The 20803-nt window shown below is 54.9% G+C and overlaps 7 protein-coding genes across 7 annotated transcripts; 5 read left to right on the forward strand and 2 right to left on the reverse strand.

The window, feature by feature from the left end:
- Positions 1 to 533: 533 nt before the first annotated feature.
- On the forward strand, positions 534 to 2289 carry PG997_010439 (uncharacterized protein; the record flags this gene model as incomplete). The annotated part of the gene is made up of 4 exons (XM_066814754.1): positions 534 to 870; positions 934 to 1085; positions 1161 to 1986; positions 2051 to 2289. 4 exons carry the CDS (start codon positions 534 to 536, stop codon positions 2287 to 2289), a joined length of 1554 nt encoding a protein of 517 aa, XP_066666716.1.
- A 678-nt stretch (positions 2290 to 2967) lies between these two features.
- Positions 2968 to 4416, reverse strand: PG997_010440 (heterokaryon incompatibility protein-domain-containing protein; the record flags this gene model as incomplete). Its single annotated transcript, XM_066814755.1, has 1 exon — positions 2968 to 4416. The coding sequence occupies one exon, from the start codon at positions 4414 to 4416 to the stop codon at positions 2968 to 2970; it is 1449 nt and encodes a 482-aa protein (XP_066666717.1).
- Positions 4417 to 6746: 2330 nt separating this feature from the next.
- Positions 6747 to 8017, forward strand: PG997_010441 (uncharacterized protein; the record flags this gene model as incomplete). Its single annotated transcript, XM_066814756.1, is given in 4 exon segments — positions 6747 to 6864; positions 6944 to 7238; positions 7365 to 7679; positions 7690 to 8017. The coding sequence occupies 4 exon segments, from the start codon at positions 6747 to 6749 to the stop codon at positions 8015 to 8017; spliced, it is 1056 nt and encodes a 351-aa protein (XP_066666718.1).
- Positions 8018 to 9025: 1008 nt separating this feature from the next.
- PG997_010442 (uncharacterized protein) lies at positions 9026 to 11066 on the forward strand (the record flags this gene model as incomplete). The annotated part of the gene is made up of 3 exons (XM_066814757.1): positions 9026 to 9733; positions 9859 to 9983; positions 10064 to 11066. 3 exons carry the CDS (start codon positions 9026 to 9028, stop codon positions 11064 to 11066), a joined length of 1836 nt encoding a protein of 611 aa, XP_066666719.1.
- A 707-nt stretch (positions 11067 to 11773) lies between these two features.
- Positions 11774 to 13599, forward strand: PG997_010443 (uncharacterized protein; the record flags this gene model as incomplete). The annotated part of the gene is made up of 2 exons (XM_066814758.1): positions 11774 to 12350; positions 12419 to 13599. 2 exons carry the CDS (start codon positions 11774 to 11776, stop codon positions 13597 to 13599), a joined length of 1758 nt encoding a protein of 585 aa, XP_066666720.1.
- A 577-nt stretch (positions 13600 to 14176) lies between these two features.
- PG997_010444 (uncharacterized protein) lies at positions 14177 to 17098 on the reverse strand (the record flags this gene model as incomplete). Its single annotated transcript, XM_066814759.1, has 1 exon — positions 14177 to 17098. The coding sequence occupies one exon, from the start codon at positions 17096 to 17098 to the stop codon at positions 14177 to 14179; it is 2922 nt and encodes a 973-aa protein (XP_066666721.1).
- A 1326-nt stretch (positions 17099 to 18424) lies between these two features.
- PG997_010445 (Protoheme IX farnesyltransferase) lies at positions 18425 to 19975 on the forward strand (the record flags this gene model as incomplete). Its single annotated transcript, XM_066814760.1, has 1 exon — positions 18425 to 19975. One exon carries the CDS (start codon positions 18425 to 18427, stop codon positions 19973 to 19975), a length of 1551 nt encoding a protein of 516 aa, XP_066666722.1.
- Between the last annotated feature and the right edge of the window lie 828 nt (positions 19976 to 20803).

The following is a 20803-nucleotide window of genomic DNA, read 5'->3' on the forward strand; positions in this document are numbered from 1 at the left end:
GACCTTCATTCCCGATACTTGGACATACCGTAGTCCAATGGCTGGTCACCAGGTTTTGATGGAGGCTAGGTCTCCAACAACACCACGCGATTGTCATCACGTCCACGACGGCAGCAAAGGCCAGAGCCCTAACATGCTGGCTTGCACCCGCACCGCAAACAGCTAGGGGCGATCAGAAAAGGGTAAGAACAAGACTATTGGAAGGCACCTGACCGGCTAGTGGTACAACAGACATGGCTATTCAATCCCGTGATTTCCATGTCCAGCTTGTGGATCTTTTGAAGACTAAAAACCTAATATGATGTTAGAAACGATGCAACGGGAGGGGTCCGATGGGAATGGTCATTTTGCGGGAATACTCCGATGCAGCATCGTTTCCTTTCGCAAGCGCTCTGGGGGCTCACATCCAATATCCCCGTCTCTTATAAGACAATCCATATTTACCCCGGATATAAACTGAAAGAGTCCGGGGTAATTCATGCGTATTTAACTTACACCTCAAACGAAGCTCGACGCGGACAGGACCTTTAACCATGGCGAACACTTCGCACGATAACACCGAGACCTATCCCGACGATAAGGCAGACGTCAAAACTGTCGAACATGCAGCAGGCATCAACCCGTACTCGTCCCTCTCGGCCGCGGATGCGGACTTCATGCGCTCCTACGAGGGCAAACGGGGCAAAAAGGTCGTGCGGAAGATCGACCTGCGACTCATCCCCATCATGGCCCTGCTCTATCTCTGCTCCCACATCGACCGTGGCAACATCGGCAACGCAAAGATCGAGGGCATGGACAAGGACCTCGGGCTGACGGGGAACCAGTACAACATCGCCAGCACCATCTTCTTCATACCTTACATCATCTTTGGTAAGTAGAGGATATGCGCTCGTGTTCCTCTGCGTTAAGATACTGAACGGACATGGGTCACAGAGATTCCGTCTAATATCGTGCTCAAGAAGCTCCGGCCCAGCATCTGGCTCTCGGCTCTGGTGATATCCTGGGGCGTTGTCATGACCCTCATGGGCGTCGTCCAGAACTTCCAGGGCATGGTAGCCTGCCGAGTATTCCTAGGTCTCTGCGAAGTGAGTAGTAAAAGCGCCTTCGCCTCAACGCTTCCAATAGTAAGCAACATGCCTAGCTAACCCATGCATATCTAGGCCGGATTCTTCCCCGGCGCCGTCTTCATCGTCAGCAGCTGGTACCCCCGCTACGAGCTCCAGCAGCGCCTCGCCCTCTTCTACACCGCCTCCGCCTTCTCCGGCGCCCTGAGCGGCCTGCTCGCCTTCGCCCTCGCGCGCCTCGACGGCACCCGCGGCGTCCGAGGCTGGCGCTGGATCTTCCTACTCGAGGGCGCGGCCACCGTCGGCTTGGGACTGTGCATGCCTTTTCTCCTAGTCGACACGCCCGAGCGGGCCGGGTGGCTGACGGGCGGCGAGAAGCGCTTCGTGGACCTGCGGCTGCGCCTCTCGGGCGTGCGCACCGCGTCCCACGCCACCGAGCAGGAAGTCGACAAGTTCTCCTGGCGCCTGCTGGGCCGCACCATGGTCGACTGGAAGATCGGGTGCGGCATCGTGCTCGCCTGGGCCAACTCGGTCCCCAACGCCGCCTTCAAGTTCACCATGCCCCAGATCATCGCCCAGCTCGGCTTCACGGCCTCCAAAGCGCAGTTGCTGACCATCCCGCCCTACTTCTGCGGCGGCGTCTCGGCTTGGCTCGTGGGCCGGTATTCGGACCGCCTCGCTTGGCGCTTCCCCTTTATCGTGGGGCCCCTATCGGTCTTGATGGCCGCGCTTGCTGTACTCTTCGCGTTCTCGCCCGATGTCAAGAATAAAGTGGCCGTCATGTATTTCGGGGTGGTGCTGGCGCAGATCGGGATCTACCCACTATTGCCCGGAATTTCGGCGTGGGTCGGCAACAATCTGGCGCCGTCGTCGAAACGGTCCATTGGTCTGGCTTGGCTACTGGCGGCCGGTAACCTAGGTAGTGAGTTCCCCTTTCAATCACATATCTCTTGGTTTTCTCACGCAGCTCCGCTAACCCGTTCAAGGTCTGGTCGGCACCAACATTTTTCTGGATCGTGAAGGCCCCCGCTATCCTACCGGATACGGCACCGCGCTGGGAATCATCTGTTTGGCTATGCTCATGGCCGGAATCCTTGAATTCTCGCTCTGGAAGCTGAACAAGGCCAAGGCGGTGCAGTCAGAGATAGAGATCCGGTCGAAATACACACAGGGCCAGCTCGATGGCATGGGCGAGAAGAGTCCGCTGTATCAGTATACTTTGTAAATACTCTGGATAGAACATACTGTATGTAACCATTCCACTTCCCACGACACGCTGGTATGAGAGGGAATTGCTGTGGGAGTACGTAGATTTAGAGTCAACACCAATGCCATAATAGCTCGGCTTATCAAGATGGACCAGAGGATGTTGCTGAGATCCACACTAGGCTATATAAAGAATATACCGGTTTATTAAGCTACGTCAATACATAGGATAGAACACAATTTAATTAACCGCCTCATCGAAGGGTAATATTGCCCAACTCTGCCAGATCCAGTCCTCGACCGTACATTAGACCGTGGATGTAAGCACCTCCGATAAGTTGGTACTCATCTCCATTGCCGAAACTATCCCCAATCCCCCATTCGTGGCGTGTTGAATCGTCCGCTAGGGCTTTCCTCAGAATGTATGGTACATCTCCACCCATCAAGACGGCCACTTGGTCTCCGGCTTCGGTTGCCCTGGGGACCAGACCGATCCAACCATTCGAGGTGATCGCCAGCCTTCTGCCGTGAAGTGACGTTTTACATAAACTTATCATGTCTATCGGTCCGTCCATCAATACTGAATCGCCTTCGCCAGGAAGCAACATCATGAGAGGAGGATGTGATGGATCCTCCAACTGGGCACAGGCTGCCACGACCATCCGTCGGCACGCTATTTCAAGAGGCTCGTTGTCGTTCAGAGGGTATCGTGGCACCCTGACCATTCCGCATGGGTTGAAGTATCTTCGTATTCCATTGGCCCATGTTCGAAGGTTTGGTAAACCAAGTGCAGACAATCCTCGTCACCTGATGTGATTCTGCGTTTGAAAGGGCTTTGTAAAAGGGCTTGGTAAATCCAATGCAGACATTTCAGTGCAGTTACTATAACTTCGTTGCCTGTTAGATCATTCACATCCAACACGGTGCTGAGGGTGCTGATAGTATCGAGACAGGCACCGGTAAGGTGAAGCGACTCTGTATCCCTATCAAGTGACCAAGGACGGTCGGATAAGGGAAGCCTCCTTGACGCCTGAAATACATGCTCTGGGTCATTGAGAAGCGCCCGAAATGGGTTTGCTGTAGAGCGATTCCATTCCGGTACCCAAGATGCACAGGAGCGGTCCTTCTCACTATTGTACTCGACATGGTTCAGAATGTAGAGGTTGTCGTGGGCTTTGATATGTGCCTCAACAACGTCTCCATATACCTTTGCTGTGGGACGGTTGTAGTCAGGGACGATATGATGTGCGTCTCGGCAAAGACCTAGTAGAGCGTATACCTTGTCTTTGTCGTCTGAGCATTGGAAGGCAGCGAATTTCGACACACAGTCGAGAAGCTGTCCTTGTGCATTGTCAACGAAGGCGATGTTGCTAGCGGTATGGCTATCGATGCTGAGACGGTTGATAGATTGTTGATGTTCTTTCCTAAAAGTGGAAATGATATGGAAGGGCAATGAACACATTATCAGCCACTGTACCGCTTTCAAATTTTCGAATGCGACCTCATCATCTCCACAGACCAAACGGGTTCTTCTGCCAAGGGCGATCTCTTGAATAATCCAGGTGCGATGCCAATATGGTCTGAGAACAAGATCCTGTAGGCCTTGTTCGCCGTAACCTTCGAGTAGTTCGCTCCAGATTGCTTTCCTTCGTTGCACGACGTCGTGTTCTGTAGAAGGGCCCATTACTTTGACCTCATCAAGGCTGACGTTTTGAAGCCGTTGCATCCCAACATGGGAGAGGTGCGTACCGGGCCCAAGCCATGCGATAACTGACTCGGCATTTGAATATATCTCCACCATCCGCTGGACCTGGGCGTTGCGCTCATTTTTGTCTTGCTGGTTGATGCAAACCGCGTCGACCCAAAGCTTTCTTTCTTGGTATTTCGGGTTCATGGCAAACTGTCTTAGGCAGTCTCTGAGGTTTGTCGTGACACTGAAGGGCTGTTCAGTGAGTTGGATGGTGCCCGTGATATTGACGTCACCCCATACGTACGACAGTGCCGTGAACGAATTATCCAAGCCATGGAATGGTGCATGGTATAGACTGCATTGGACCACGCCGATGGATTCATCAAAGGCGTGGATGACGAGGTAGCGAATCTCGTCTCCGTGAAGAGGAGTATATGGATATGTATTCAAATCCATGGTGCTGGCCTAGGCTGTGGCCTGAACTTGGGCTTTGTCACAGTTCGGGCTAATGGTGAAATGCAGAATTGTACGATGATATTTTGAAAGAGAACGGCAGTAAAAGCGGCTCACTGTCGGGAGAGGCACGCGGGCCTCCAAGATATAGACACTAAACCAGAGGCAGTCAGCACACTGGTTTTTTCTTTTACTACACCCATGACTGCGTCAACCCATGGAGATTGGCCACGCTTTCATGCTGTACAGCCCTTACCACCCGAAAGGCTACAGGCTACAGCTCACAGCCACCACCAATTGCGATTTAAACTCGCACAGCCCCCTCCCTCCCTAACTCCGCCTCTTTTGTCTTCTTGGCGACTTGCTTCTGCTGCGATTGTGTCACTTGCCCCCCAACTTCCACATTTCAGAAGCTCAGAGCTCCTTAGCCGACGTACAGCCCCAGAACCTAAATGGTCTATCACATAAGCTTCTGTTTTGCCTATCTTTCATTTTATCGTGGCATATATAGAAATTTCACCCCAAAGGGTGTCAAGCTGGCTAAAGAGTCATGCCACAGTGAAATGTAATCATTTGTTAAATTAACAAATATGTCTTGATAACCCGCTGTGGTGCTGTAGGATACTTCCGCATTGCTGAGTGTTGGAGGACCAGGGCGTCTTGTTGAATGTCAATAGCAGGCTCTCAAGAAATGGCTGAGGTGATAAGGATTGCTCACTATATTGAGAAAGGGCTCTCGCTATCTCGCCCAGCAGCTCTGCGCGATCAGTTATATCTCCACGGAACATCCCGTTGTTGAAGTCCTCTGCATTTTTGCTGCCGTACCTCTTATAAATATAGACTAGTTTCTGTTCCAGTTCGCAGACCTCGTCCTGGAATGCTAATAGCGTTCTTGCATTGACGTTCTGAAGCTCAAAAGGTCGTCACCAGATGCGATGAAATCGCAATACCTGGGGTACCTAACATATGTCCATGATCTGGTTTGAATATTTTGTACATTAGGCTCGGTCATCTGTGTATGGGCACTGGCCGAGAATAGCTGAGCATCATGATGAAATGTCAAGGGATCCGGAACCGGGCTCAGTGTTTTCGGGGACATAATCTGGAGTTTCATTGGCTAGGGCCAGAAACTACCGCTTCTACCAGGCCATGCATCGGACATGAGAAGAAGCATATAACATCATAAGGCTCTGTGCACTTGTTCTTGTCTACAGAAGCGTCACGTTTAGTGGGTTTGATATGCCGTCACAAACTAGCACCACTCCTAAGCCAATTACATAGGGCCATCGGCAAGAAGCCCGATATGGATCTGCACACAGCCACCGCCACTTTTTGACTGCTTCCAGGACGCCTTGGGATATGCATTGAAGCATGCCTTGCAGGGTGCCTAAGAGCATTGGCCAGTAATGGTAAATTGCAAAGCAAAGCTTCCCAGGCTTTGAAGTGCCGCAGCTCCGCGATCTCTCCCTTGTTTTTCTCATCACGAGCCTCCAAGCCAACAAACTACACTGCCTCAAGCGTCATCTGAAGAACCTTCACCCTTCCGAGAGGTTTCTTTTCATGTTACTCCGAACCACACCTGAGCTATACAAGCGCAACCGCCTCCGATCCAGCGAGGGATATACAGGGAGAAGTGGAGCGGCAGGAAACAGAACAGAACCGGAAGTGGTAAAGATGGCGACAGCAATTCCGAGGAAGAAGGGAAGGAAAGTGGGCAACACAGCCCAGATCATCTTATCGCCCAAAAGCCTACAGCATCGCCATCCAAAGGATTGGCTAGCGCGGTGGTTCGACCTAAAGAAAAGCAGAGGACAGAAGGGCTTTCTGAACGTTTTCCTGGCATCTTCACGACTGAGGACAGATTTCAGACTCCCCGAAGAGATGCACCGTTTTGAACGCCAGAGATCTAATCATCGACGAAGAGGAGATCTAGTAGATCTTGTGACGTAAGAGAACAATGATCAACAGTCCAAGTGGCGTTCATACGGTTTCAAGAAAAGATTATTCAAGGAAATGCATATAAGAACCAGATATTAATCAGCTTAATAATTGAAATATAGGTTGTGCGGTGATGCACAATGATTCAAATAGAATGCAACATCGAGCTGCATGTTCCTTGCCAATGAGTCAATCCTGCAGCAACCATGTCTCGCCGGGGGGTGGTGGGTGAGAGGCACCGACAGCGGCCAGCACTCTGAAATGTCAGCATGTTTCGGGAAACATGGAGAACACCACCATCTCCATTCAGACCATCCATCGTTATATCCAAGGGATATCGGCGAGCCCCTGATTGACTGATTAAACTACCCGCGCAAGCGGAACCCCGCATCGCAATGAAAAAGCTCCCCGTATCCGAGATGAAGCGGCGCTGCACGTCCCTCCACGGCTGGGAGATCCCCAAGCAAAGCGGGGGTCTCGCACCGGAGCATGTCTGGACCAACCGGGAAACGGGTATGCGATATCCTTAACCACCCCATCGCAACTTGGTACTAGTCTGGCTAACATCGTCCCAGACCCAACGCCCCCGAAGACCAGACATGGACCATCGGGACCATCATGGCCTGCTGGGCCTCCAACACAATCAACCTGAGCGCCTGGGAGACTGTCTCCGGCATCCCGTCTGTCGGCCTGAGTTGTCGCGAAGCCATTTCCGACACGATCGTAGCCAACCTCTGCGTCGCGATCCATTTGGTTCTTAATGACGCGATGGGCGCCAAGCTTCACGTGCCGTTTTTCGTTTTAGCCACGAGTGGCTTTGGCTACCATCTCCGTTACTTCTGCATCGTGAGCCGGGCGATACTAGTCATGATCTGCTTCGGCTTCAGGTATGTATAACAGGATGACCCCCCCCGCGCGCACTTGTATGGTTTCCAGTCCGCAATGTAGATAGCTGACAGTACCCCTCGTACAGGGAACCAATGAGGCTCAATGCATAACCATTGTGCTCCGAGCCTGGGCACCGTCGTACAACAACATCCCCTAAACCTTGCCCGAAACGGCAGACATCACCTCGGTCGGTACGGTGTCCTACTTCACATGCCGGCTGATGTAGCTGCCGCTCCGTCTAATGTAACCGACCAAACTAAAATTGGTCCTCATCAAAATGCTCACGACCACCGCCATCGCGACGATGGCGGCGGCGGTGACATCTTCGCCCTCAACCCGAGTATCGCGGGCGCGGAGTGCGCCTGGCTTTGGCTGTCGCGCATGTCGAGCGTGACGGGTTCCTGGTCCACGGTCGCCTACAACATCTCAGACTTCACGCGGTACGCGTAGTCGCCCCGGGGCCAGTTCATCCAGCTCCCCGTCCGCCGCCACCTCGTTTCTGGCCTTCATGGGCGGCTACGCCATCTTCATCGGCCCCATGGCCAGCATCATGGTCGCCGACTACTGGGAAGTCAAGAAGCAGCACCTCGGCATCCCGGTGCTGTACGACCCGCACGGTCGCCGCTACGCCCATACGGCAGGCTGCAATTGGCGAGCCGTCGTCGCGTTCCTTATCCCCGTCAGGGCCTTGCTTCCCGGGCTGGCGCTCATCAACCGCGACGGCGGGGCGGCGGCCCAGATCAAAGACAGCGTCAGGCACCTGTACATGTTCAATTGACCCTTCGGGTTCGTCCCGTCCGTCGTTCTCTACACGGCTCTCGGCTTCGCGTGCCCTGCCAATGAAGCACTGCTGCACGACACAGTTTGGAACCTGGAGGGGACCGCTATCGAGGCGTATCCGCGTGGAAGTGATGGATGGGTAGAGCTCGCCTGGCGCTACGGTTGCCGGTAACAAGGGTACTGTGGGCGTGGATGATGTGATCCTTGAGAAAAATCGCGGGTCAGATGATAAGTGTCCGGAATAGTCCGTGGAGTGTTATGTAAGTTTCTGACAATGTTCCCACTCGGTACTCCGTAGCTTTAGGAGAAAAGGAAAGTTAATACGTGGAGGGGGAGTTTGATGGGTATCGGATCATATCCGCGTGGCCCCCAATACCCAAAGGTGGGAAATGATTGCCCGTCTCCCATGCAAAAAATCAAGGTCAAGAGCACGCGACTTTTAGTCGCCCATTGAATACCCCTGATATTCGCTGCAAATCAGTGGCACCTGCGACGGAGACTCGGAAGTCGGTGCGGGAATCGAGCTGCAGGGTCCTTCAATGGGTGGATCAGGGTGCCTCGGCGGATTAAGCAGCGACTTGGCTACCGAAAGAAGTGACCACCACCACCACAGTACTTCAATGCATGGCAACCCCCTTTCCCCATCCTGCCCTCGATCACTTCCTCCCTCATAGCGACATGTTCACTCAACTGCTGAATGCCCCGACTCTCTTCATGTGAGAAAAGACGACTAAGCAACTATTTCACTGACGTGGTGATGCGAGAAGAACAGGCATTACCATGAAAGTGGACCAAGGCACTGGCCACAGCTTCGTCACTGCAACCCCGCCCGAGCCAGTTGTGTATCGTGGTCCTGAGCTCTCAACGGGCACTTCATGGCTTCGATGGACTGAAGGATTGGGCACGGAGAACCCGCCGGGTAAGAAGAAGCGTGCCCCCCAAAGCGCCGAGAAGAGCGAAAACATCCCGATTGGCGGCATCGTCGTCCGAGCGCCAGGAGGAGCCCATGGAACGGACCGAGCCGCGGCGGATCCATCGTAATCAGCGGCACAGCAGCTCTCAAAAAACGGTCTTAGTTCGAAGCACAGCCAGCCGGCGAGGGAGCAAGGCGCCTTGTGCAGGCGATGCGCTCTACCATCATCGCAATGATCTCGACTTCGAGCAGTGGACTCGAGACGGCCTCCCGCTCTACACGCCTCAAGATGCTGCTGCCACCATCCCCACTTGTATGGACGTGCCCTCGACACTCCAGCCGTTTGTCGGTACCCACAACCCGCACTACGTGAATACGGGCCTGCACTTCTGGCGCAACTTCGCCATGCCACTGCTATATACCACGCGCCTGGCGAGTCTTGATGATGCCGAAAGCCAGATGACGAGGACAGCGCCGACGCCATTCCAATGGCCGCCGGCCCCGGGGTCGCTCCTCATGTCCGTGTTGTTACTCTTCGGAGCGTCTGTCGAGGCAAGGTTCAAGCAGGATAACTGGGCCATGGCGTGGCATAATCACGATGGGGTAATCGGCGGTCCACACCAGGGAAGGTTGGCGACATCGTTGGTTGGGATCAAAGCTATGCTCTGCCGTGAGATATCCGAGAATCTCGACGGCGTCACGGCGAATATGCGGCGGTTTGGCCTCAATTCCGGGTCTGGTAGAGATGAGTTTTCGACATGGTCAATGTTGATCGCTGTATTCTCGTTGGCACTGGCTTCGGTAAGTGACGGAGCGGCTATACCGGTATTGAATGTGAAATCGCGGGGAACGATATCACCAGTGAAAGGAATTGGTGAATATGAAGAAAAGATCCGAAGAGCTGACTTCTATTGTTCGCCTGCTAGTTGATGACGGGGATCGATGATGACTGGGAGGTTCATATGCACGGTCTGAAGGCCATATTGGACGTTGTTGGCGGGATGAGCGCCCTGGGTCGTGCAAGCGCCAAGGTGTTGAGCGAATTTCGAATGTAAGCAAGCCACTGCGAGACCCTGGTTCCTTTCGACGTGCGCCAGAGGCCATATGCTGAGTCTTTCTTGCCTGATACAGGATGGACATTGAAGGAAGCATCGCCGCCGGCAAGGCCCCGATGCTTCCCTTCTCGCGTATCTACGACGCCTTGGATCTGCAGCTTCCGACCTCCTTGTCGGACCTTGTGTTCGTCCAAACCCAGCTGGAGGAATGCTATGTGGATACCGGGACAATCCGCACCATAACAAGCAGCTACGCCCTCATCAAGGGGTCGCACCACGCTAAACAGTTCTCGTCTTCAGGCGAGCCCTTCGTGGCTAGGTGCAAGCCCGAGGAACTGATGGAGGAGTTTGCAAGTATCCAGTACGAGCTCATGTGCCACCCCGACCCGTTATTCTTTCGTCGACATTGCTGTCATCCAGAAGACGCAGGGGCGCAAGGAAACGGGATAGCAGAGATATCGTTTGCTCCCACTCTTGTAGCCCTTCACAAGGCCGTCCGCATTGGCGCGCTCCTTTACGTGCGGCAGCTCATGGTCGAGACGCCATACGCCAAACGCAGCTACGTCCGACTCTTAACGGAGCTCATGGGCCACTTGGGCACGATCCTTCGCTACCTTCGGCAAACCCTTCCCCAGATGTGCCCCGAAGAGGGATATGCGACAAGACGAAACGAGCACTTTCAACAGGACATACGGAGGAGTGCTCGCCCGATCATCGCCTGGCTCTGCGTGCTCGCGTACTATTTCTGCTCACGATACGGGGCCGACCTGCCACTGAACTCGAGGGAGGCCACGGTGCACTGGGATGTTGTGCCTGAAGTGTTCGCTGGCTCTAACGACGCTAATAACGGACAGCAAAGGCCCCGTCAATACTCGGCTTGTGGCGGTAATGATAATGCCGAAGATAAATATACGGAATCGCGGAGGAAGGATTTTGCTTCATTACCTACGATGGTGGGGCAGGACGAAGGGCCAATGTACTGTTGTTTGGCCATGTGTCGCCTGCTGAATCTGAAGTTCATAGCCGGCGATGGGTGGGACGGCGCGAAGACGCTCGGCATCATGCTGCAGTGGCGATGAGGACAGGACGTTAACCAGTCTCGAGTCTCATAGCAGGTTCTTAAGTGAGGTAGAAGGAAACATGAAGCATGTGGAACTTGCAGCATCCTGCTGGGTCATACATCTAAGTCTTCTAGGAGTGAATGTTTCTTGAGAAGGCAAGATCAAAATGATCCGACTGCGTCAAGGCCAATTGGCAACTGCATCACCAGCAGATCACCTGGAGCTTGGGGAAAGTGCGGGGGCGGGGTCAGCTATCTCGCTTCTTCGCGTGGGGTGTTCAGGTGGAATGCGATGCCCACTTTACTGAGTGCATGTGATGCCTGCACAATTGATCAATTGGAGCCGCCTACGAACGTCTTTACCAGATACATCTGGAGGTAGTACCTGCCCCAGAGCGGACGCAATTTGCATGCGGCTGAGGTGACTGAAGACCTCGATATCAAATTGGACCTTATGTTTGGTGTTGGATGTTTCCACGGCACCTGCCAACATCAAGTACGATGCCTCACAGCTGATCTTCATTGTTTTGATCCAACCGGCAATTGGTTTGACACTCGCCTCTTCTCGTTCTCAAATCCACACAGATGATGGCATAGAACCCTCAAGCACTGCAAGCAGGATAACACTTTGGAAGGTCTTTTTTCTCTTTGTCCTTTACATCACATCACATACATTGATTCTGGACTTCAACTTGAGCACATTTCAACGTTACTTATCTAGCAATCATGCCTCCCCCGCTCAGTAACGGCCGAGACGGCAGGCTGCGCCTCGGGACCGTCTTGGAGCGAACCATGCCGGGCTTTGCCTCCATGAAGGACTTCTTCCTCCGCTGGCTGAACCTCGATGTCACCACCATCGCCATCGCTATCACCGCCTTTGGAGCCATTTCTAACGGAACTCGGCAGCTCAGGCACGTCGCTGGCCATGTCTATCGCTGGGTCACTCGTCTCTTTACCGCCTCCGTTTCCATTTCCGGTAACGACCGACTGAACCGCGAAGTCCTCAACTGGGTTGGCGCCAAGATCCTTTTGCAGCAGGAGACCCGCATCATCACGGCCACCTCCGAAGTCGACCAGAACGGCGCCTGGGAGTACCGCCGCGTCCTTGCCAAGAAGAGCGAACCTCCCCAGGTTGGTAAGCGCCTGCCCATTCAGTACTTGCCCACCTTCGGTGTCACCTGGTTCTTCCACGATCGCAACATCTTCCTTGTGCGCCGTATTCCCACAAGCCGCCACAGCGAGCAATCTCCTGGCTTGACTCTGGGCTTCGACTCAACTGACCAGTATGTCGTCCCACCAGCCGGTAAGTATCCCATTACCCGTCACTCTAGATCATCATCGTCAAGCACAGGCTAACCCTTAACTGAATAGGCCATGAACCGTTGGTAGTCATGTGCCTCGGCCGCTCTGTCGCGCCCATCAAGCGCTTTTTGGACACCTGCCGTGAATTTGCACTTGTACAACGCGATGAGTTTGTCACGGTTCGTACCACGGCTCAAGCGTACGGCCGCGAAACCTGGGACAACACCGTCTTGCGCCCACTACGCCCGCTCAACACGGTCCACATGGATACGGCTGTCAAGGAGGATCTTGTCCAGGACATTGCCAACTACTTGAACCCTACTACCCGTCGCTTCTACGCTACCAGAGGCATCCCCTACCGTCGAGGATACCTCTTGTACGGCCCTCCAGGCACGGGGAAAACAAGTCTATCTGTTGCTCTTGCGAGCATGTTTGGCCTGGACCTTCACATCCTTCACGTCCCCGCCCTGATATCGGACAATGAGCTGGAACGACTGTTTCACGCCTTGCCTCCTAAATGCATCGTCCTGCTCGAGGATATCGATGCTATTGGCGTAAAGCGACAGCCGCTGGAACAAGGTGATGAGACGAAGAGCTCGTTGACCGAACAGCGGAATGCCTACACCAAACGGACCGAGCCTCGAGGCAGGATCAGCCTCTCCGGCTTGCTCAACGCGCTCGACGGTGTCACGAGCCAAGAGGGTCGCATCGTCCTCATGACGGCCAACGTTGCCGACAATCTAGACGAGGCCCTTGTGCGACCCGGCCGCATCGACAAGATGATCTTCATGGGCCGCATTGACCGCGAACCCGCCAGGGAGATGTTTGTGCGCATGTTTGAGGGCGACCTAGAAGAGGGGCCCGACACGGACATGGAGAAGCTCCAGAAGCTCGCCGCCACCTTCAGTGAGCGAATCCCCCGCGGCGTGTTCACGCCCGCACAGCTGCAGGGGTTCCTGCTGGACCACCGGGGCCAGCCTGACGCCGCGATCGCCGCGATGGAGGAATGGATGGCCACCGAGCAACAACGCATGAACGAGGTCGCGGAGCGAGAAAAGGGTGTTGCCAGGCCCAGATCGGACAAGACAGGGGACGGCGAAGAGGGTGTTGTCAAGTTCAAATTTAGCAAAGCCGAGGGGGCGAATAGGATGTCCCCCAGCTCAAATCAGACAAAGGCGAGGCCCGAAAAGAGAATGTTGGCAAGTCCAAATCGGATACGGAGAATACCGTATTATCCCTTGCGCAAATAAATGCAGAACAGAGAGAAGCAGCTCTGAGCGGCATGGTTTTGGACGTTATCTACGTCGCCCAGGCTGATGGCACGTTTCGAAAGGATGAAGCAGTATATGCTGCTGGCTGGAACAACCCGACTACATCTTAGTCACTAGATACTGTACATGTTTACGTAGGCGCTTTTCAGTAGAAGGTTGAGCTGGATGGATATGTTTATGGGGGCTCATGGAGAGAGATACACATAGAGCCATAGATACTACTCTCATCAAACCGTGGTGTTATTAATCAATGTGGGTAGTGGAAAGAATGAAGAGATTCAGTGCAACTACCTTGATTGCCTGGGCCACTGCTATGGAAGTGGTGACGTATGTGTGTGCGTGGAAAGGAAATGATGTAGTCCTATCGCCACTAAAGGAGACGAACAGACCTGGATGCACCCACGTACTTTAAGGGAACTTTCCCGGCAGATCCGACAAGGGCTCAGCGGTGTAGGCTTTCTAACGCTTGCATTATACTCTTCTTCTAAAACTCAAACACAAGGAAGGCGTGGCTAGCTGGCACAAAGCCAGCCGTGGTTGGGGTACACTGATTGGATCACACGATGTCCTCCCAGCTCCCGAAGTCCGAATCGTCCGAAGCACGATCCGTTTCCATGTTATCTGCCTGGTTCTCGTTGCTGTCGTCGCTGTTAGCTCTCTCGCTGATCACGTCCCAGCTTTCCATTTCGATATCATCGGGCGTCGAGGACGATGCTTCTTCGTGACTCGGCGGCGGCGGCGGCTGTAGCCGTTGCGCCATTTCCCGAATCTCGGCGTCGGTGGAGAAGGTCCGGGAATTGGGCTGTCGTGTTGCAGGACGGCAGCGGGCGGCGGACGGCTTTAGTTCTTCGACTGCCGAGGAGGACGGAGACGGGGCGGCAGCGGTGTCGTCGCACCTGGGTCGGAAGGGGAGTAGAGTTGTCAGCTCCTGCCCCTGCTGTGAGTCGCTGTCGTTGTCTTGGGTGCCCTGGCACTTCTTGTTGAGGACTCTAATCACCTCCTCGGCGATGAGGGATTGCTCTGTTTCCCGCTTCTTCTCGATGCTGACTCCCTTGTTGCCTTGCTGGTTCGGGCGGTTGGGGGGCAGTGGGGGGAAGCTGCTGTATTCACCCTTTCGGGCCGGGCTGTGCGAGACCGCGGGGTCGAGGGGTTCCTGCATCGGGGTAGGCTGCGTCCGGTGCGGCTGGTGATTCAGGCAAAACTGGCGAAAATACTGTTGTACTGACTGCTGCTGCTGACGCTTCTGTAGCATCACCTCCTGCAGCAGCTTCTGACCTTCAGGGTGCAGGCTTTCGATACCACTCGCCTCTTGCGTCTGGGCGGTGGAAGGGGCGTCCGTATTCTGTCTCTGCTTCGGTTTACGGATGAAGAGGCCTTCGTCACTGTCGCTGGGGCTGTCGTCCTTCTTTACGGGAGGGGCCGGGCGAAAGAAGATGGGTTCCACCCGCTCCTCGGGCTCGCGGGGCCGAGAAGAAGAGGAACCGGGCCGATAACCATCCGGTGCTCCCCGTTGGTTGGTGGCGATAGATTGGTGCAGTTTTTCAAGACCACGTCGTTTCTCGTCCGCCTGCTGCTCCAATTTCCGAGTCAATCTCTGCCACAGCAACTGGTCCTGCGCGGCGTCGCGCAGTCCGCCCAGAGCACGCCGCAAAGCCTTGTCTGCGTCAGAGATCGGCTTGCCCATCCAGTACTCCGGGTCCCAGACCACGTCGGGGCTGAGGTCGCCGGTGGGCTTACCCAGGACCCGGCGCCGCTCGCGGAGAAAGTAGGCGACGGAATGGTAGAGTCGGCCGCCGACCATCGCTTCGTCGGCCAGATCAAAAATCTCGCTCTTGCAGGTCAGCACCTGCGTCCGGCCCAGATGGTTAGCATAGCACCAGACCATAAGGAACAGCGTCGTGGAGCGGTTGTGCAGGCCGCGCGCGGCCTGCTCGGCGAGGACGGCGCCTTCTTCGAGGGACCAGGCGTCGCTTCGGGCACGGGACCAGGGGACGAGGCCGTAGCGGGGCTTTGGCGGGGCGTCGTCGGTCCAGGGCGTGGTGTAGTCGACGCCCACGGGCCACCGGCCGTCATGGAGGCCTTGTTCCATCAGGTCCGCCGTCTCGCGGGCTTGGTTCAGAAGGTGTTGGTCCATCTCGGGGTATTTGGCCTCGCGCATGCTGTTCATCTTGCTGCTGTTGCGAGTCTTCTTGATGGGCGTTATGTCTGCGATGGGCTCGTCGATGATAAGGCCTTTGGCAACGGTAGAGGACAAAGGTGGTGGTGGGAGACTTGTCACTTCGATGTCAAGGCACCCTGATGGGAGGGCCTGCATCATCTTTTGAACCAAAGGCTCGGCCGCGTCAGAAGAGCTTTTATTGCAAAACTGCTCAAGTGGCTTGGGGACAGTTCCGCTTGCAGTTGGAAGGTTTGACATGGTCTTGGAAGGCCGGGTCGAGTTAAGGTTCTCGCCCTGAGAAGCTTTCTGGTATCTTTGCACCGGGCCCTGTGGACGGGCAATGTTTACTCCCAGCGGCACAGGGCAAGTCAATACGGCCGTCGGGCTCGTAGGGGGATCGCCTTCATCGATTTGAAGGTGTTGCCGCTTGGCAAGATTGAGTGCCGTCATTCGATTGTCGGCGGCTCGGTGCCAGGACTCGATATACAAGTCCTCGTCCAGATGTTGTTCGCAAAAAGCGACAAGCTCCTCGTAGACCCGCGTTGCCCCGTCGACATTGGACATCGCCTCGAGTACCGCCGCCTTCAGGATGAGCAGGGCCACCCTGCGCTCCACGAGGGTCTCGGTGGCGTACTCGAGCTCTTGGGGGATCTGGTCTAGAGACTCGCCCGCGTAAGCGATCAGTCCCAGAGCCGACCCCCATTCGGATCTGCCGGTATAGAATAATTGCAACGCGGCGTGGAGGTATTGGTAGGACCGGTTACTGGGCCCGGGGTGCAGGCTGTATTGATAGGCCAGTTCCCCGTATAGCTCTGCCGCTCTGGCGCCACTACCATCGCGGCACTCCACATCGGCTGCCAGCGTCTTCCAGATAAGCCAGGCATCGGGAGCCACATGAGACAGCTCCTTCTTGATCCGAATTGCCATGCCTTCGGCCAACGCTTTCGCCTCCTTGAGATGGTTCGTGGACCAATGGAAGCGAAAGAGGTTCATAAAGGATCTTCGAGTGGCAAAGGCCGTCAGCCCGTACCGGCCCAAATGAGCGTCAGCCTGTAGACTGAGATAGTTGGCCGCCACAGGATCCATCTTCAGGTAGAGACAAGAGCACAGGATCTGGAGGACGGCCATGTAGGTGTCGCTGTGTTTGGACACCTGGGCATCGCCGAAGACAAGGTGGAAAAACGTCATGAGGGACGGGATTTTCCCTTCGTGCGAGAAGTAATGGACCTTTGAGATCTTGTAGGTTTCGAGCTCTCGGGCTGCATCTTGGTCTGGGGGAGGAGGTCCCTCGCTGTGAGCGGGGACGTATGGCTTGGTCATGATGGGCAGCCAATGAATGGACAGAATTGAATGACCTCAAGATATTGTGAAGGAGAATTGTAAAAAATGCCTTGGAGGAATCAGATTGGGCTTTATAACGAGCCCGAAGGTGATCTATTGAATTTTCGAAAAGATGCTGGGCCGGGCTTATCTGTGGATTGTTCAGTTCCCATATCACCTCCAAACTCAATTGTCCGACGGAATACAATACTTGATCAACTCAAAAGAGCACGGAGGGAAACAGCGAGCAATTATCCCCCGTCGTTACCTCCTTCGCTGACGAGGAAAGACAGACAGACAGACAGACAGACAGACAGACAGTGTCCCAAGTGCAGTCGTAAGGGGTTGTGTCTGCTTGCGGGCAACGACCATGAATTGCCGTTCAGCTGCATCTCAGGACGAATTGGACTGTTGGTTGTTAGCCATGAACGCGACAGGTCAATAGGCGGTAGACGTACCTTTACACCTGAGTCGAGGAAGTAGTCATTTGTATACTAACCTCACTCGCCGAATTAAAATAGAATTAGCCGAGCAACCGAGTGGGCTGCGTTAGTATAAACGCTTTGCAAAAAGCTTGACAGTCCTGGCAGCCGTATCGAGGCATTTCCGCTAATAGAGTGCATTTCGAAGGTGCTGAGAAGAAAATCAGCAAAGCAACGAACCAACTAGGGCCTTCCGCAGCATGACGCGTGTCCTATTTTCATGTATAATGCATGACCTGATCTCGGCAATGAGCCAAAGAGCCAAAGACACGCCGTCACTCGAAAGCGTGGTGACGAGGGGTTGCTGCTCGTTGCGAGCCATGCATGGCAAACTTTGCCCGATGTGCGAGTTCTCATGACCCATGGCCGGACGTAATGAAACAGAGACGAACGTGCCAGCGTTTGTGTGGCATCGAGTCCATATTCGCGAATGGGTGCAGTTGGCTAGACAAGAAGTAGACAATGATGAAGTAGTCGTGGTGTTGATGCAACTGGAGTCGAGGTTTGGGCCCACTGAAACTCGAGCTGGGGAAGTTCTGGGAGTTCTGGGATGGCTGGATTTCCAATGCGGGCAGCCCCAATTGCTGCTGCTTCGGGCGGAATTACTGGGCTTCCGTCGTCACTAATTTTTGAATCCTGGCCGCTCAATGGCAATGCAATTGACAGTACCTACTCCGTAGAGTACAGTGCTAAATTCGGCACCCGAGGCCCATGACAATTATCCTACGCACGCACTTCTCAAACCTCGCCGTCGCTCTTCTGTCTCCCCCAGCCGTGCTGACAGATCAGTCAACAAGACAAGATCAATCGCTAGCAGCTGCGGCGACATGCGCTGCTGGTCATCATGACCCTACGGCCTGCCGGTAACGCGATCCGTCTGAGCGCATTCGAGAACGTCTGTTGGAGTTGCAGCCGCCGCCTGAACATCACGAAGGAGAGCAGCCGGAAGCTTCCCTCGAGACCCTTCAGTCAGACTTTCGCCCCTCGCAATGCGATAGCCCCGCGAACCTCGCGCCTGAAGACGGGCTACTTCCTTTCCAATGGTTTTTTGCCCACATCCACAGACGGCCGCGCCTCGAGAGCGTCCGCCTCAACAATAGCAGATGACGGCGGCCCGAGTCGTACCACCACCATAAATCCTTCGACCCATGCCACCTCCCACATAAATCAGGACCTGCCGCATCGGCGGAGACAAGCCGCCAAACGCACTGCCGCCGCTGCCGCCGCATCTACACCTGGGTCTGCTTCAACCCCACCACCCTCGGCACCTTCAGATGGCTCGCTGCCCACCGAAGATGCCTCGTCGGCCCTGACCACGTCGGCGAGCAAGCAGTCGGCCAACTCCTTCCGCCGCCAGCTGTCCCTCTACCTCTCGCTCTCGAAGCCGCGCCTCTCGGTCCTCGTGGTCCTGACCGCCATGTCCTCCTACGCCCTCTACCCCGTCCCCGACTTCCTCTCGCCCTCGATCGGCCTCGACACCCCGTCCCTGTCGCCCCTCACCCTCGCCTTCCTGACGACGGGCACCGCCCTGTGCTCGGCCTCGGCCAACGCCCTCAACATGATCTACGAGCCCGACACCGACTCCAAGATGTCGCGCACACGCAACCGACCCCTCGTTCGCGGCCTGTTGACCCAGCGCAAGGCCATCATGTTCGCCGTTCTTGCGGGCGCTACGGGCGTTGGCGCGTTGCTTTTCGGCGTCAATCCGACAGTGTCTTTCCTTGGCGCGGCGAACATTGTGTTATACGCCGGAGTTTATACACCCATGAAGCGCATGCACTGGCTCAACACGTGGGTCGGCGCCATCGTCGGAGGAATCCCGCCGCTCATGGGCTGGGCCGCGGCGGCGGGCGAGTCGGCGACGGGCACAGGTTCCTTCCAGGAGCTGCTCCTCACGCGGGACGCCATCGGCGGCTGGCTGATGGCCGCGCTGCTGTTCGCGTGGCAGTTCCCGCACTTCATGGCGCTGTCGTGGTCGATCCGGGAGGAGTACAAGGCCGCGGGCCACCAGATGCTCTCGTGGGTCAACCCGGCGCGCAACGGGCGGGTGGCGCTGCGGTACAGCCTCGCTTTCTTCCCCATCTGCTTCGGGCTCTGCGCCGTCGGCGTGACGGAGTGGAGCTTCGCGGCCACGAGTCTCCCCGTCAACATCTGGCTCACGCGCGAGGCGGTCCGGTTCTGGAAGTGCGACGGGTTCCAGGGCAGCGCCAAGGGTCTGTTCTGGGCGAGTGTGTGGCATTTGCCGGTCGTCATCATGCTCGGGCTGGGGCAGAAGAAGGGCATGTGGGGCCGTATCTGGCGGGCCATTTTCGGCGAGCCGGAGCTGGAGGACGAGGAGGATTGGGAGGAGGATGAGGAAGATGTGGGGGCGCCAGTTGTACCATTATCGAGATAGAAATTCTGGGCCTCATTTCATCTTCGTGGGCTTGTATATCATCACTGGCGTACTCGATGAAAGCATACATGTATCTTAAGGGGTCACCTTCCTGTCCCAATCGCATCAATGGGGCGTGTATAAATGATTACCATTAGGCTGTACAAGAATAGGACCACTTCCGTTTAGCACAATAGCCAATGTTCCTAATCACCCAATTGTACAGGCCAAAACATTACCTATTCAAAGCTGCCATCCCTGAACAGTACATTTGCCTGCTACTTGCAACACTCAGCCACAACCCCTACCGCAATGCCTTAGGGAAACATTTAGCTCGCGATTTGTGCTCGAAATGAGGAACTGACTAGGAATTTTGAGATCACAGGTCAGCCATGATGCTCCCGTGGTGAAGGAGTCATTATTCACGCCCGGTCTTAGTTGTAAGATGCCCTGAAGCAATATCAACTTTCTAATATTTTGTAAACTGTCGTTGGCCGCTGTCCGAGGAGTGGCTATGAACCGACAGCTTTGAGTTTTTATTGTTACAACGAATTTCCCGAAGGTGTTTGAAAGGTATGGGAAAGCATACAGTACCTGTCATGAGTATATACATAGTTCAGTGTAATAACCGGAGCAAATGAGCTACATTGTTCCCTACATTAGCCAAAGCTGGTATAAACCAAAAGGGCTACTTGGAGAGGAGTATTAGAAATAATGTTGCATTTACTGCGGTCCAGTATTGGTTTCCATCATGAGAAAAGCTGACTATTTGACAATGACCACAATGACAAAGCTCTCAAACATGTATCCTTTGACTGCTCAACTGTCCCTGTTCACTCATAGGGAGAA

The sequence above is a fragment of the Apiospora hydei genome (genome assembly GCF_038363865.1).
Source record: "Apiospora hydei strain CBS 114990 chromosome Unknown utg000007l_segment0_segment0, whole genome shotgun sequence".
Classification (NCBI taxonomy): Eukaryota; Fungi; Ascomycota; class Sordariomycetes; order Amphisphaeriales; family Apiosporaceae; genus Apiospora; species Apiospora hydei.